Genomic DNA, 18031 nt, shown 5'->3' with positions numbered 1-18031 from the left:
TCATGATGTTAGAAATGTGATTGTTCCCACCTTCACCACGTCAAAGACAAATATGTGACCTGGCTGAGCTGGAGCTTTTACAGCAGTGCTGACCAGAGCTGGGGAACCTGTGATAGTCTGGCAACAGCTGGGGTACCTCAGGTTTTCCAACTCTGCTTTTAGACACTCCATTGGCCATGTCAACTGATGGGGCTGATGGGAGTTGGGGTCCAACACTGGAGTGTCACAGGTTTCCCAATCATGGAACTGCTCAGGGCCAGGATCTAGAACAAGCCATGGACTTATGGCCTCCTCCCTGGTTGGGAAGCTTCAGCCTCCTAACTGGGCCTTGTGTCGTGGGACCCAAACTGGGCCTATCAATGCTAGTGCTCCTGAGGGTGAGGAAGGGGTGGTGGTGTCAGCTGTGATGAGGTCCCAACAAAGGACAGTGGGTCTCTTGGTTGTTGTAACTCCCTCAAGCAGGGTGTCACTCAGAGAAGCATCTTCTGATTGTGCCTCAGGCGTATCGTCTCCATTTGTGCTAGAGAACAGGACCTTGATCTCTTGGAAGGGCTATGGTTCAGTGGTAGAGCATTTGCTTTGCATGAAGAAGGTCTGAGGTTCATTCTCCTGGTAGGCTAGGGAGAGAACAGTCTGAAATCTTGATGAGACAATGCCAGTTAGTGTAGATAATACGAGATGGACCAATGGCCTCACTCAGTGTAGAGCACCATGGTATTGATCCCCACATTTTTAGAGGAGGTCTAGCAGGCCCTCACAGAATGGCAGGAAGTGTGCACGAGCAGTTGCACAATGCATTTCCTTAACTACTGGGTTACCAGAAAGTGGTCTTTACTCTATATAGAGGTAGGAATATTGGAAATTAGGGGGAACAGCTTCCAGATCAGAAGTGATTCCAAACAGACTTAAGCACCAGTGTCTCTCCCCTGCCCACAAATTAAACACAGATTGAATAACAACCTTCAATAAAAGATTCAAGATACTGATGTGCATACATTTAGCCTATGAGTATTTACAAAAGAGCTATGTAGTTCTATTTGAATTGTGTATCTTCTGTAAGTATGTGGATTAAAGTAATGATTTAGAGATGCATATTCATAGAGATATCTTAGCAGGGTGTTAACTGGAGAGAAAAAGATAACAGAATGGAAAATTAGCCCTTTTGTCTCTGAACAGCTTTGCACCCCAGATATGTATCTCTGTTAAATGCAGAATAAGATCCATTATCCACACTCTGAAAACTTACATTCCTGCATTTGCTCCCGAGACTGCTTCTTTGACTGAATTTGTCTTAGGTTATTACAACAACAGGAAGGATGCGACACATAGAGGAACCCCTAAAGCCACTGATTTAGAGGAGCAGTACTATTAGGGACAGTTTCATAGATATTTGTACCTCCTTTGGCTGGAACAATTGCTAAGAGCTTCCAACAAGCAAAGCCTCTCTCCGCAGTGAGGGGTGAAAAATGAATGCTGTCATTTTAGAGCAAAAACAAGAACCGTCACACTCTGCTCCAGTGCTGCCTTACAGTACATCAGGCAGTTTGGGCTGACAGTGAAATGCAGGAATGAGGTGCAAAGCTTTTTTGAACTTCTTTGAGGTTAGTGCAGTAGTTTTATACGAAGACTGGGGAGAGCCAGGTTCAAATCCTCTCTTGAAGCGGTCACTATTTTTCAGACTAACACAGAGTTGCTGGGAAGAACTGTGTATGATGCCTGAGCTCATTGGAGAGGTTGGCTACAAATGCACTAAATAAATGTTTTCTTTCAACAAACACATTGCAGACATTAGATTGTCAACACTGAACATTAACCGAGATCCTGGAAACATGGGCTGCAGTCCTGCGCCTACAACAAAGAGGGTACAGAGTAGCTCCTATTGTAACCTTTCCCTGATAGGCACAAATTTCTCGGCGGCACAGGAAGCACTGGCAAATTGTATGTTCAAAATTATACAACCTTAATTTAAATCTTTTTGAACAATCACAGTTTTCCTACAAGGCAGGTTCATGGTTGTTTTGGGGGAAACATAAATAACAGCAATTTGCAATTCCAAAACATTAAAAGTATTCTAAGTTTTACCACATAAATTAAAATATGTGACCTTCTTGGTGACTCCATGAATGAAATTGAGGCTTGTGGTTTAATTAAATTGGAAATGGCAAACTCTTCTATATATAGTCTGTAGATTATTGATCACTGTGTTAAAAGGGCAAATCAACCTCAAAGACAGAGACAAAGGCGATTCTAAATGGTTCCTGAAATGCACTTTTTCTCATTAAGAGACAGGCAAAGTCTCTCTCACACTGCAGGCACAACTTGCCATATATGGCTTATAGGCCGAGTTTGGCTTGGTCGCAGATTGGCCGCATTCAGCTTTGTGGTTCACTGAAAGCCAGTGTGGGGCTGTGGAGTGTCATGCAAGGACTGGGGAGACTGAGGTTCAGATCCTAACTTAGTCGTGAGCTTACTGGGTGACGTTGGCCCAAATGCTGTCCCTCAGACCTCAGAAGCGAGAATAAAATGGTAGCGAGAGACCTGTGTGTGCCCCCTTGAGCTCCTTGTTGGGCAGGCCTTGTTGGCCTTCGTAGTGTTGCAGTTTATCTTTAGGTCTATTCCCTTGTTCAAACTTGGTGACTTAATGCTCAACCAGTTTGTGGCAAATCTATCAGATAAGTTGAAGCAGTTTATGATAACCGTGATCTATCGGATAAGTACTTCAATAAAGCCAAACCTGTATTAATAAAAGCAAAACATTTAAATGGCAATCATGCAATAAACTGATTTATTTTTGGTGCCTTCATATATCAGATATGCACAATGGTTTGTGTATCCAACTGAGCCAAGAGAGGATTTCGCAAACAGAAAGCGGGAGGTGGTGAATTTTGTAAGTCCCCCCTTTCTCCTGCAGTTCTCCCCATTACCTCCCATGCTCCATGTTCCAGGGGCTCCTGCAAGTGTCTGGGGAAAATTTTTGGGAGGGGACACAGAGAGAAAGGGAGTGGAAAGGAACTGCCTTCTCTGCTTTCCATACGCAGAAGCCCCTGCTGGACCAAAGAGCCTTCCCTCAGCAGAGGGTCAGAATTGCCTACAACCCAAGGAATTTGCATTGATTTTCATAATGGATGTTGACCTGTATGCATGCCACATTATATCTGCCAGCTTGTAGTGTGGATATATGCACACTGGGATGAACAATTGTCCTCCTTTTGGGAGGAATGAATGTTAATGGGAAGAGACACTGGAGACAGATAATAAGCGCTTGAATCTAGAAATCATTTTGGCCTCAGATCACCGGCTCGGGGATCAAGGAAATGAAGGCACTCCTGCTCTTCCTATTGTTCCAAGGACTACTTAGCAGGAACACCTGCAATTCAGATTTAACAAATCTGTGTGAGAATAGTTCATGGTGCTGGATGTGACATTTTTTAATCCTAAGCAGCCCTCGTGATCAACCTTGAGAAATTGGAAACAATGGGGCTTCAGCTCAAGACTTCCAGAAGTGTGTGTGTGTGTGTGTGTGTGTGTGTGTGAGAGAGAGAGAGAGAGAGAGAGAGAGAGAGAGAGAGAGAGAGAGAGAGAGAGAAATGGAGGGGGAGAAATGCCTGCATATTTTATGCATATTATATTGCACAAAACATTACCAACATTTACAACATAAACAGAAGTAAAATGGCATTTAGCTGAAGTGCATAACCTTTTCTATTTGTATGGCTTTTGAGAAAAGTCTGAAATATCTTTACTTATTTTCTTATAATAGAAGGAAACCAGGCATTGACAAATGACTTTAGGGGGAGATGGAGCTAGCGGGAAGTGACTTCATCTGTTTATAATTAGACAGGAAAAACAAGTGTATGCTTATGTTTTACCTCACCATCAAATGGGTTATAGATTTTTGTGTGTGTGTTTATTTGTCAAGCCAGAAGCTATATTTATAAATGCTCAGGGTGGACCACAAGAGTAGGCCTTAAAAGGACATGCTTTTCCATGGCGGTATTGGAACACAATAGGGAAAGGAGCTTACAGAACGGGTGAACTATTCATATGATGCATTCATGTTTATTCATGACAGGAACCTTGTACAAGTCATCCCATGTCTATAAAATATGTCCTATGATAGAAAGACATACAAACAGCTTTGCTGGATCTGGTCAAAGGTCCATCTAGTCATTCTGTTCTCACCGTGCCTAACCCCAGATGCCTACAGGAAATCCACAAGGATGACATGAGAGCAGTAACTTTATCCACTTGATTCCCTGCAACTGGTATATTGCTTTACTTTTTAATACTATGTATGTTTACTTGGAAGTTAGCAGCACCATGTTTAGTGGGATTTACTCCCAAGTACATGTGCATAGGTTCTCAGCATTAGTCGCCCTGAGTTTAATGCAATGTCTCTCGGTGAGTAAAAGAAACATGTCTGCGTTTGCTCAGAACGGGTCTGAGTTATTCCCAAATCCTCTTTTCCATGCGTGACCACACTCTACCTAAGCACACCTAACAATTTCCCCGAATGACATGTCAAACATTGGCAGATAGAAAGTCAGTCTTACTCATTTAAACAAGAAAATTATACTCTTGTCACTTTGAAAAATTAAAATGTGAAACATGGTGGGTGGGTGAACCAAATTGCAACACTGCCCTTAAATTGCTCAGTGGTGCTTAAGGAAATAATACTTAACTCTGCAGAAACTGCGTTTTATCCTGCAGATTTCCATTCCAACAGGGAACCCAAATAATGTATCTGTTGCATTGTCCTCTCCTTGTTGCATATGGTACTTGCTTATTTTGCTTCCAGCCTTAATTTATGGCTTTGATTCGGAGAAAATTACTCTACAGGTTGCTATCAGGGAACATGGAATTAAAACACTTTTAAAGCACTGAATGTGGGCTGTTTAAACATTCACTTCAACTTTAATATATAAATACAAAATAGGCATAAATTACAATAGCACAATTTCTTACGTCATTTTATTAAGAACAAAATAATTCATACAGACTAGATCTATATAAATGAAACCACAGTACATTTTACTTGTGTTTATAAGAACGTTATACTTTTTTATAAAATTAAGAAATGTTAAATTTATTTCGCCCCCAAACTGTTACTGCAAATCAATCATGCATTACCTCTACTGAACGAAGAGAAAAAAAGTCCACCAAACTAACAAAGCCTTGACAAGGATGTGGGTTTACGCTCCAAATTAGACACTGAACATAGATGTACCAGGACTACTCATTGAACAACAAATATTAAAAGTATAGTACAATGTCTGTGTGTCATCAAAGCAAAGTCATATTTAAATACAACAGATCTCTTTACATACTTTTGTGATGAGCCTAAAATAAGAAAAATAAAAATGAAGGAGGACTATCCAGCATGCAGCCAAACAAAACATTGCAAGTTTGAGAGATAATTATGGGTGAATACAGATTACTGTTTACCAAGTCATGTGCCTGCACATCAGGGGTAGAGAACCCGAGGCCCTCCAGATTTTGCTGGGCTACAACTCCCACAATCCTTGAGCATGACTGGTTTGATGGAAGTTGGGCACCCAACATCATCTGCAAGGCTGAGGGCTCCCCATCACTGATTTGCATCCTGGTGTGCTTGTAACCACTTAGGAAGCTAGCTGTGTTTCATCCTCCCACACCAGCCCTCTTTAGTGGTTCACACAAAGGTGAATTGGATGGTGTATTTATGAGCCAGGTAGTTACTTCTACCCATGGAGGTTCCCCGCTTGTTTTAAAACACAGTGGTACCTCGGGTTACATACGCTTCAGGTTACATACGCTTCAGGTTACAAACTCCACTAACCCAGAAATAGTGCTTCAAGTTAAGAACTTTGCTTCAGGATGAGAACAGAAATTGTGCCCCGGCGGCGCGGCGGCAGCAGGAGGCCGCATTAGCTAAAGTGGTGCTTCAGGTTAAGAACAGTTTCAGGTTAAGAACAGACCTCCGGAACAAATTAAATACTTAACCCGAAGTACCACTGCACTTATTTAAATCATCGTGTGGAAAGTGATGAAGCAAAGTGTGTGGATCACGACTATGCAGAATGCCCGAGGAGCGCTGTCATCACAATGGTTTTTACCACTCCCTCCTCCTCAAATCAGGTGTGGTGGTACAGGCCTCCTGATCTGGCAAGATGAGAAAGCCAGCCAGCTTTCCAAGCAGCTACAAGCACACCATGGTGTGTTTCTATTTGTTAGCCACCTGTATTCACTCTGCAGCGGCCAAAGGAAAACAGAAACAGTAAGGAAATGAAAAACAAACAGAGGGGGAAAAGAGCCCGGGTGCTTACAGTCCATCTTCTATACGTGCCTTGTCTGCGTCATTTTTGTTAGCTTATTTAGCAGTGGAGGTGTGCATCCGTGTTGCCCATCCTTCCTGAGTGTGGCCCCATCACAGTCCTTTGGATGTACACAGTTCATTTCCCTTCACGGAGATGGAGGCCCTTTGAGAGAATTGCAGGACCCAGGCTTGCTTCCAGCTGCAGTTCCTTGCCCAACCCACTGTATTAGAAACAACCTTTTAATGCAATGCTTGAAGATATACCACACGGAATGCATAGTTCCATTAATATCACACCTCAGTTTGGCACATCTTATTTCTTTCAACTGTTTTTTTGTGTGCACTATAAAACACAATTATGAAGAAGGAAGCAACTATTAATGACAGGGGAAACAAAACTAGAGTAGACATTAATGCTCTCCCTCCCCCCCTTTTTTTGTATGTAGGATTCTGTTGTGGTTTTTCACAGAAGCAGCTATTTTTTTAAAAAATGGGCTGTATGGCAGAATTCTTTCTTTATGAATACCACTGCCATTATTTTTCCAATTTTACTCTGAGGTACAGTCATTTTATAGTACATTGCTCTTGACAGAACGAAAGAACACTGTGATAACTCAGGACGTTTCTGGCTGCTTTGGTCCAATTTAAGTTATGCCTACTTTTAACTTTTCTCCCTTCCCCATTCATTAGCCATAATATATATATATTAAAAAGGCTGTACTGAATACTGAGTTCCTGAATACTGAGCACTGAGAAAAAGATAGCTCCAAAATAAGTATCCCACTGATTCCTTTAGCCTGGTTTCCTGCAGTTTAGGTAGGCTTGCCGTCTCTCCCTACCCTCTAATATTTCAGAAGTGCTGCTATAATCTCCAGTGCTTTCAATGATGGCATGATTGAGCCCTCTTTTAAGGACTTTTATGCATGCTCACTGCAAATGGAAAAAAAGGATTTGAAGGCTGAACTCCTGTCTTGGGTCCCAAACCCTTCCATGGTTAATGTCAACGTTAAATTTAACATGGAAGTAGGCTGAGATCTCAGGTGTGAGGACAAGCTCAAGTAATATTTACCAATGCTAATTATTATGGGACACTCCGTACAGCTTAATTCTGTGACTATAGTCCTCACATTCAGTTAATACTTCTGCAAAGAACAATGAATATACCTCTCAAGTAATCCCAACGGGGAGAAGCGTTCTGTATTTTCACCTGGGAATTTGACATGTAGCACAGAGGGAGCCAGAAAATTCCCAAAATGAGATGTTCATCAAAAATGGTGGAGCAGGAAGGTGAGAGGAACTTTATTCGCTATGGATTTTTAAAAGAAAACCTAACCATTCCAACCCTCCCCCACCCCCCAGCCCTTGTGTCGATTAGAATGTAGATATATGTAATTGTCCACATAATCTACAAACTGATACACACCTGGATATGGCAACAGTTCTTACGAGATGGTCTGAGGGCTGCCTTCTTTCTTTTTAAACCTTTTACAGCTGCTTTGATCAGCTATTAAGTCCACTGTGGCTGTGCAGGTTAAAAAGTCTTTAAAAATGCTCCCAAGAAGTGACTGTACACCATACCATGCAGTCCCTTCCTGGGGAGTTGTACATAGAAAAAGTTGGCTGCCCCCCAGCTATCTTTTTCTGTGTAAACATTTTTACCTGTGTGGCCATGAGGGACTTGCTTCCTGCTCTCAGGAGCTGTAAAATGTTAAAAAAGAAAGAAAGAAGCCATCAGACTACCTTGTAAGCACATGTATATTTATTAGGGTTCCCTTAAAAAAAAGCAAACACCTATACGTAAATGATACACAGACCCATTCCCTATATGTGAAACTGTCACAGGATGGATATAGTCTGTTCTGTACTTGAGGGCTATGAGGGGCCTACATGATGCATGAATTCATCTTTTAAAAAATGTATCTGTGACTTATGATCCTAGATACTGCGCCTGAATATGGCCTAACAAAAAATGCTCCTTTAGTTTGCTTTAAATTGCAATGCATTTCAGCACAATCCGTTATAGTTTCTGTATTTCATATGGCCTGCTGTAAAAGGAACCAATTGCATAGATATCTAATTCCATCCAATGGGTGGAATTCAAGGTGGTGCTAAGCGGGGTAGACATGTGGGGAATGAGGCCAGCTCACACAGTGGGACTGCCCCCCATCTCCTCCCCTGTGCCCTAATATTGTTCTGGAGGTTCCTCAATCCTCCAGAGTAAATTTAGGAGGTCCATGGGAGTGAGAAGGGGGAAAGTCCCATTCTGTGAGGAGTCCTCATTCTGTGCATGCAAGAACTTTGAACCTTGTCCAGTATCATATTGGAAACTATGAATTTTCTATAATTGCCATTGTTTTCTTCTCTTACCAGGAAAAAATATATAGCTAGAGGAAATGATGGGAGTAAAATTAATTTGCAAATCTTACTGCTTTTATTGTTCTTAACTATTCCTGTTTTAGAAGGGGCTTCATTAAAATGTACTAATTTGGAGTATGCGGCTTCACGTGTGCTGTGTGGAAATCCTCATGATACCATCAGGAAGGTAGTGGGCTAGGAAAGAGCTACAAACTCTTCTGCTGTTGGCATTTTGACCAAAGAAAACAAGGCAACAGTAGGTGATAGGAAAGGCTTGGAGTAATTCATGTTTCAGACTTGGATGCTTTTGCGAGCATGCACAGTTGGACCCATGCCAGAAAGCAAGAAACATACAGATCCCCAGATCCCCAACATCCCAGAACTGTTTTGGTCCAATCTGAAAAGGAAGGCCGAATTGAACCCAACCCAAAAATCCGAATTCTATTATATTACTATGCAAGATTTAAATAATAATACATTGCAGATGCCAACTTGAAGTATATATGGTTAGCAGGACAAGATTAAGTGATAGTTATGGAAATGATTTATTCTACAAACTTGGAACAGTTATTTGACAACTTAATATGGATTCACAAACAGAATATAAATGTTTCATCTAAGTTTTTTAATTACTAGACAGTGCTCCCGATAGCAGAATGACTGTGGCTTACAATTGTATTTTTGATTTTTCTTTTTTACTTAGTGATGCCCATTATTAATATCGAACATTCTATGCACTGGCTTTTCAGATTGACAAAAATACCCAACTCCTCACCCTCAAGAAAGGTAACAAAGATGTATTGGTCTACGTATTTTCCATTAAGGGTGTGATAGTCATTTCACATTTTGGTTTATAACAATCTCCGCATACCATGTAAAAAGTGCTTTAGTGGTTTGTTTGTTTGTTTTTCTCCAGATGAGGTGTTGCTGCTGTGTTGAAAGTCTCTCTCCAAGATTTGCTAATTGGACTACAGTTTATTCGGCCTTCCCCAAAGGGAGATGACCGGGGGCTCAGATTTTTCAAACCATTTAGGATCAGAGCTGCAAAGCAAATATAACAAATTTGAATTAGGCCAAACAAATTGTAATCTAAATAGCAAAACTTGCTAAAAGACTACCATGACATAAAATCAACAAGTCTGGCCGTACCACAAACCTACTTTATTTGCTTTCAATTTGAACGCGTGCCTGGAGAAGAGTAAAGTCCACAGGCTTTCTCACCAAATGTTTTTAAATCACTAGAATAGGCCTAATATTGTTATCTATTCTTTTTAATCTAACTCTTATATTTGTTTCTTTAATTGTACTTGGGTGGTTTCCAACTGTCAAAACTACTCAGTGCATGACTCATTCCACAAGACCCAAATTCTCAAAATGCTATGGGTGGGAGTAGCTTGTAGTTTTGTTGTACTGTAGTGAAAAAGAAATGCAAAAAGTGGAGAGAATCCAAAATGAACCCATAACCAAAAGAGAGTGTTTCTCAAGATGTTGAAGAAATGTATGGATTTTATTTTCGCAACAGCCCAAAGTGTTTTCGGCCTACAAAGGTATGGAGAACCTTTGGCCTTCCAGATGCTGTTGAACTACAACGCCCATCATGCCTAGCCATTGCCCGTGCTTGCCGGGGCTGATGGGAGTTCTGGTTCAGTAACACCTGGAGGGCCATAGGTTCCGCACAACAAGTGACGACTTCTTCAGGGGCTGTAAGAACATATACAAATTGCGTATGAGCCTATGTATACTTACTTAAATTGACAAATGGCCTGCCCATATCTCTGCTCACATTAACTGGCAACTGGAATTGTTGTCTGAAGGCAGCAAATGGTGTATTTTCTAATGAATCACACACAGGTGTTGTTAATTTGTGATAAAAATATCAAGGACTTTCATTTCTAAACATGACAGTGCAAAAAAAAAAACAACAACAACCCCAGGGGCATGTCTCCAAGTGTGGAAGGAAATCCAATACTTCTTTAAGCCCACGTGGCACCCACGTAGCTTCAATATGCACTCCATTTTTTATTCATGTGGTATATTATTATGTTTTTGTAGCCCTTGAAGAAGACCTTTAAAGAGTCATTGGCCAAAACATGTTGGGCTGTTCTGAAATGTGCCCAAAGGCCAAGCTACACCGGACGTGTTTGCAAATGTGTGGTTTCCATTTCTGACTTTTAGTAATTCCACCTCCAAAAGGTTCCAGCCCTCTGCTCCACATGATCCTGATTTTTTGGAAAGAGTCTGTGAAGGTTCCTGTTTTTCTTCTGAATTCTGCATCCTGGTCTTATACCTCATCTATCTATCTTGTTCTACAGAAAAAATGATATGAGATCTGTCTTTGTTCAATTGTACTTTAATGATTTCCCCCCTTATTTTTTCCTACTGTACAACTGCATTTTAAAATTAATAAGACACACAAACACACAATTATATATTTCTTCAAAACCTTGAGACACGTTCTCTTTCAGTTTTGGGTAGTGTAGTAAGCCCCTGTGTTATTTTTTAAATCTATGGTGCGGTCAATCACAGAGGTTTTGTGGGGGCAGTTGCCACTGATGGTTAAAAGGGATATGACACACAACTTACTGGAACTTCCGTATCACTATTGTATTGTAATCCATACATTATGAAAACAAAAACTGTCTACTAATAGTTCGACTACTGACCTAATGGGGTTAGGTATATAAAACAAAGGAATTCCATTTTTTTCCATCTATGACAATACTTATCATAATAAAATGTTTTATTTTCCATGCATCTCAAAAAATGCATTATGTGGGTTGAAACAACACGACTAACAATGCAATTCATTTAAGGAGTATAGATGACAATATGGGTGTTACAGATAGACATGGGTATCTATGTTAGAATCAAAACTACAGAAAGCTTCAGAAACAAAAGTACATTTCCATCTAACAAACAGAAGTTTTGCATCTTGTGGTTTGGGATTAATGTATTCTGGGGTTGGGAAAGCGGGTGAGGGTTAAATAATGGAATTGAAGGGATGTCTTTACCCCTTTGGACACTCTGCGGAATGGCCCCTGAGAAAATGGCTAAGAAAGGGTTCAACAGGAATGCCAAATTTCTGCTGAATAGGTTAAAAGAGTGAGGAAGCCTCTTCGGCAGCCATCCATGCGCAGAAGGCCCGCATAACATTTCTGTGGAATAGGGCCCTAAATGAAGACAAAAGAAACAGAGGAATCTAATTGTAACTTGAGGAGAGCTTTCGACTGCATGTCCTGAACTCTAAGGACGTTTTTAATTCCAACATAATTTGAGGTCCCTGTGGACACTGGTGTGGACTTACATTATTACCAGATAATAAATCATTATTTCTGTCTTGTATATAAACATAACCATAAGCCCTGTTAGTAGTTTCTTCATATGTGTAATCCAGTGGACACCACCATCTGTAAAAGACAGACGTAATCCAGTACACAAGGATGTACTGGTGTATGTACCCAAAGTTTTAGATATTATAAAAATCTACATATGCATGATATATGGGTTTACCTTTAAGTTGGAAGTAGTTTCACATTGCACTAAAAATAAAATCTCTCGGGATCAGATTTCGCTTGATCCCTACATCAGTCTTGCTTTAAGCTTCCGGATTCCGATGTGTCTTAAAAGGATTTAGTCTAAGCAAATGGACTCTTGTTTGAAGAGGGGGGAAAAGGTGTTTTCTCCAGCACTGGGTCATTTTAAGAGCTTCTAGCATAATAGAAAAGGCAGTGTGTCAGGCGAAGGAGTCTTACCTCTGCAAGCAAATGCCAGTGAGCAATGGGCTTCCGAGGGTAGGAGAGCATTTCGTTCCAGTGGTCTCGCCCAAGGCTTTCCGCATCGTTGCCTACTTGACAGACTCCAATGACCTCATTGTGACCTACACTGTGAAAAGGTTCAATAATATTTATTTCTTAAAATTTCACATCCAGGAACCGTGTAATTCAAACCCTCTCCGAGCAAGGGTGAGCATTTGGAAACACATCTAAGGACTAAAGTTGACATGACTTTAAATGTATATTTTTGCACTTAATGCTAATGGGATCTGAGCAAGCATGAAGAGGAAATTTGCACAGAAAATTCCTCACTCCATAGCAGGGGAGGAAAGACTTAAATAAACACACACACACACACACACACACACACACACACACACACTTGTTCTGATCCCATTAATTATCAACCACCCTTAGCTGATGCAATTTACAGTTGTTGTTTTTAAAAAAACCTTCACGTGAGAGGCATATACCTATTTAGCGGCATGTGTATTTTGGTCTTCAGGGAATGGAAGTTTAGTTCTTTGTATATAAATTAGAGCAGGCGGAGACCCATGTAAAGGTATAATGACATTTTTAATGTCCCATTTACTATTCATCCTCTCAACATTTTCACTAATTCTAGGGAACATGTTGGCAGTGTGGACCCACCAAAGCAGCTTCTGTTGGGTGAAGCCAGAAAGGAATATTATGTGTGTGCTAGTCTACACCTCTCCCTTGCTACTGCACCTAGATCTATACTGGGTTCTGGTGTATCCCTAGCCTGGAGGCGCCATTTAAGATATCATACCTCCAGCCTCCCAGGAAGGTTCCCCATCACATGAGGCAAAAAGCACACACAAACTGAGGCAAAGGAGGAGAAAGATGACTTGCCCAATGTTAACTGATCTTCCAGTTCATAAAGCCTTGGAGATCTCCCCAATCAGCAGGTCCAGAGTACAGCCTAAGATGTGTACAAGTTCTTAGGCTATCACCTCTCTTAACTGATCTGAAACTCCAATATTTTTAAGCACTCCAGTAAAGGCGGAGTTGGGGAGTGTGACACTCCCGGCAGTCCCTCACAAGGGTCTGCCTCCAAATGGTCACTAAAGTCAGTTCCACAGCTGCTCTACTGAGTCCAGATCTCTCTCAAAATACCTGCTGCCATCACCTACTGGCTTATATTACCTCACGTTACACATACACCAAATGTATGGGATGAAACATATTTATCTGGGAATCCACCCAGATGTGATTTAAGGAACATAACACGCAGAACAAGCAATCTTTATATACAGAATCTGAATAGTTCCACTTTTCCCACTTAGCATGGCTATCTTAAACTATCCTAATTCTTTTAAATATATAATTTAATATCTCCCTCATCCCATATCTTCTTTGTTCTCTCTAACTCTCACAGCCACACTTTCTTTTCCCAACCTACACTCAGGGCCGGATTTAGGTTTGATGAGGCCCTAAGCTATTGAAGATAATGGGGCCTGTTATATGTCCAGCTGTCCTTTGTCAACAACAAATTGTCGCTGTTTTTTGTGTTGAATATATGCTATATGGTAATTTATGGCCCTAATAGATATCTAAAGCCACTTGCACATAACAAAATATGTATTTTATCAAAGTAATTTTTGAACTGAAATACAATTAAGAAGAAGTATATTATATTTTGGAAATGTGCATCCAGGTTTTTCCCCCTTTAAATTTTTTGGGGGCCCCCAAGAAAGTGGGACCCTAAGCTATAGCATGTTTAGCTTATACGTAAATCCGGCACTGCCTACACTCTCTGTCCATCACTCATTCTAAGTCTACCCAAATCCATTTCCCTGTTGCCATTCATTCATCCCCAGCTTTTTTGTCAAAGGGAGATCTTGTTTCTCCTCTCTGGCAGTTTAAAGAGGTCTCAGTGAGAAGACAAAACCAATTACTGTCATTCGATTCGATTAGGTCACTAGTCTGAAGAGATGTCCAGATATCTCACCGGTCATAATCCATAACGGCTATAAACAAGTTAATTTGGTCAATGTTTTCTGGAGGGACATCAAAGACTATGGCTTCATTATAAACAGGATTAAGGGTGTTCCTCTTAGTGGAAGTCTTCCTCTTCTTCAATCGTCTCCCTTCACACATTAGTGAAACCTTCACGTAGGGATCTGTGTGAAGGACATAACAAGCATACTGGTTTATTTCAAAATAATCACAAGTTTAAAGCAACAACGCACCAAATTTGTTTCTCTGATACCTTTTCCTTATAATCTTGTCATCTGTATTTTAAATAAAAGTAATGTTCTACAGTTAATAACCTCGCTCTCCGTTGTGCCTTAGATGACACTGTTCATTCATGGGGGAAGATTTATACCCCAGTAGGATCTCCATTTAACAACTAGGGTTGATTTGAAATACAGAATTTGTTAAAGGACTAGAAATATGCAATACAATATGCCACACCCACAACCCAAAATGAGATAGTCAAAACCTGTAGTGGCACTGTACTGCAGGATAATGTCTAGTTTTTCTGCCCTCTGTTGACCACCGTATCATGGTGCAAAGTGGATGGCAGAATCACAGTTTTGCCCTTCTTCAGTACATATGATGACAGTGTGTGGCCCCTCCAACTCAAATGCTTGCAAGAAGCATTGGAAATAAACTGGGGTGGTTTTTCTACCCCAATTAAAACAGCCATGTAGTTTGGTAATGGGTGGAGTGTGTGTCTTACCTGCAATTTCAGGTCGGTTTGGGATGTATTTCTACTCCGCGGAGTTATTTTATCCCTGATGCCTGGCTATACTTTTGATTAATTGTGTAACAAAGTACTGCTGACAATGTTTTAAAAGAAGATCACTGCATGCAGACTCCTTGCACATTTTTGCAAGGAATGTGCCGCTGGGATATTCCACTAGCTCAGTACAGAAAAATACTGATGAAATGGTTCAGGACCAAGTGTACTGTCCCCCTCTAACAAACTACTGCATTTATAGTACTCAAAGAAGAAGAAGAAGAAGAGTTTGGATTTGATATCCCGCCTTTCACTCCCCTTCAGGAGTCTCAAAGCGGCTAACAATCTCCTTTCCCTTCCTCCCCCACAACAAACACTCTGTGAGGTGAGTGGGGCTGAGAGACTTCAGAGAAGTGTGACTAGCCCAAGGTCACCCAGCAGCTGTATGTGGAGGAGCAGGGAATTGAACCCGGTTCCCCAGATAACGTGACTACCGCTCTTAACCACTACACCACACTGGCTCTCCCAGGAAAGAGTATGCTAGGATGGGCATATGCTAAACTTATATGATTACCGTATTTTTTGCACCATAACACTCACTTTTTTCCTCCTAAAAAGTAAGGGGAAATGTCTGTGCGTGTTATGGAGGGAATGCCTACGGGTGGCATGCCTACGGATTTTCCTCCTCTAAAAACTACATGCGTGTTATGGTCGGGTGCGTGTTATAGAGCGAAAAATACGGTACTTTCTAAATAGTACATTAAAATTGGAATGAAAAAAACATTCCTACCTGATGCTCCTGTTATGTCCATGGCCTTCAAATTTCTAGCTTTTATTATAGTAATAGTTAGTCTACCAGCAGTTGGAAGATAGCAAAGTGAAAACATCAACTCGCCAAGATCCACTTTGTCCTGTAAGACAATAAAATACATTTGGAACAGTATTGAAAATGTCTCTCTTCATCAGTTAAAATATCCAAAATAAATTTATGTCTGCCATGATATAATATGGATCGAAAGCAAGGACAATGTTTGTGCCTACTTTTCACTCTGGGAACTCAGCTACATTAGTAAAAAAAGAAAAAGAAAAAAGCTTTGGATGTATTATAAACATGCAACACCAGAAAGCGCCAGAGAGCAAAATAAAATTTCTATGCAATTTTCACATAACTTTTTTTCTTTTGTTATAACGAATTAATTTCTGACTTATTTATAGCGGGGGTTTTTCCCTCTGTGTAGATCCCTATCAGAATTTAGCAGTCAGCAGCGAACTACTTCTGTACGTCACTTTTCTGATGCTGTCATACATTCAAATGTTTGTGTTGTTACTGCCGTAATACATTCCAGCCATTATTTTTTAACAGATGTGATATGTACGTTGTTTTTCCCTCAGAGCCAGGCAACATTCCATGGCCATTGAGCATGCTATGTCCTCGCTGGGCGTTCTGTATGTTTACCTTCCTAATTTGTTTTCTCAAGTTTTTCTGCATTTCTGTACCTTGCTCTTGTGTATGGCTTGTGCTTTTGGCTACAGAAGGAGCCACCCGGGAAGGATTAATTATTAGTATAAAGGATGGTATGAAGTACAGTTAAACGAAATCTTCACCTTCAGAGGCAATATTTTGTGAGGTACTGGGTGGCATTCAGCCAAATAATTGCAAATGAAAATGATTCACCACGCGAGGGAACAAGGTTGGAGAAGGTTGCTCTGAACCATTTCAAGAGTTCCTGAGGCCTTGCAGGAAGTCCCTCAGGTTTCTCACATTTCATCCCTCACTTCCTGTTAGCATAGCTACCTGCTAGAAGCAAGTCATTATTATCTGTGCCCCAATTACCAGCCACTCCTGCCAAGCAGATATGCAAACCGAGAGGAAAGGCTGCCCTACTAACACTAGGAAACATTTTATTTTAAGTAAAATTTCACGTCTGCATTCTTTGAATCATAAGAATCTTTCCCATTTGGTTATAAAAATCTACACTAGGAAAGAAGTCTCTTTTTTAGGGCTGTTTGATTATAATTGAATTTGAAAACACCAGAAAGCACAAAGCTTACTGTGTACATTTCCACTGAGTCATATTAATATGTGATCTTGAAACTAGAAATCTCCATGACATTTTGCATCAAATTGAAATAATGATTTGTAGTAAAACAGGGATGTTCTTAACGCTTCAAGCTAATTTACCTGAAGAAATCATATTAACTAGAGTGGAAAATTTGAAAGGCCTGCCTCTTCAATTTCAATACTTAAATCTTTATTTAGGATTTCATGTAATTTGTCTCCAAAGCTTATATTTTCATTACCAGCAGTTGCATTTATTTTGCATTATTTCTGTAATGAAAGCAAGGTAAGAACACAATCCTTTTAGAATTACATATGCTATGATAAGATCAGACTCACTAATCAGTGTAAACTTCTCCATCAGAAATGCCTGTTACAATGAGGATAATGGTGACCCTCTGGTGATCAAGGTTTAGTATTGACGTAGGATGGTGTTGTTAAAGATAAAAATAACCAAGCATTAGAAGAACAAGACTTGCTGAAGTAGAGTCAGCATGGCTTCTGCAAGGTCAAATCTTGTTTCACAAATTTATTAGGTATTTGAGAATATCAACAAGCATATAGCTTGAGGTGAGCCAAATGACATACTTCGACTTTCAAAAAGCTTTTAGCAAAGTACCTCACTAAAGACCCCTGAGTAAGCTTAGCAGTCATGGAATAAGAGGAAAGCTTGTCTTGTGGATCAGAAATGTGTTAAGCAGCAGTAAGCAGAGAGGAATAAGTGATCAGTTTTCCAAATGGAGAGAAATGCAAGCATGGAGTTCCCCAAGAAATTGGTACTGGGACCTGTGTTTTTAATTAGTTCATAAATGATATAAGTTTAGGGGTGTGCACTGAAGTGG

General features: G+C 40.4%; 1 protein-coding gene across 6 annotated transcripts in view; it reads right to left on the bottom strand.

Annotated features, from left to right (window-relative positions):
* Nucleotides 1-4954: 4954 nt before the first annotated feature.
* The window catches only part of SYT9 (synaptotagmin 9), a 91019-nt gene continuing 77942 nt past the window's right edge, over nt 4955-18031 (bottom strand). The window contains exons 4-9 of one of the 6 annotated variants that reach the window (XR_008330730.1): nt 15921-16041; nt 14396-14567; nt 12403-12532; nt 11662-11820; nt 9522-9691; nt 4955-6516 (exon numbers count right to left, since the gene is read on the bottom strand). Coding sequence is in view for 4 of the 6 variants with exons in the window: in XM_053390576.1 (XP_053246551.1) it covers nt 11713-11820; nt 12403-12532; nt 14396-14567; nt 15921-16041 (531 nt within the window). In the remaining 2 variants the exon portion in view is untranslated. Of the gene's footprint in view, nt 6517-9176; nt 9692-11369; nt 11821-12402; nt 12533-14395; nt 14568-15920; nt 16042-18031 lie in introns of those variants that run through there. The other 5 variants (XR_008330729.1, XM_053390591.1, XM_053390600.1 and 2 more) reach the window with 5 other exon arrangements.

The sequence above is a fragment of the Podarcis raffonei genome, chromosome 1 (assembly GCF_027172205.1).
Source record: "Podarcis raffonei isolate rPodRaf1 chromosome 1, rPodRaf1.pri, whole genome shotgun sequence".
Taxonomy (NCBI): domain Eukaryota; kingdom Metazoa; phylum Chordata; class Lepidosauria; order Squamata; family Lacertidae; genus Podarcis; species Podarcis raffonei.
This window is presented reverse-complemented; position numbering and strand designations above follow the sequence as displayed.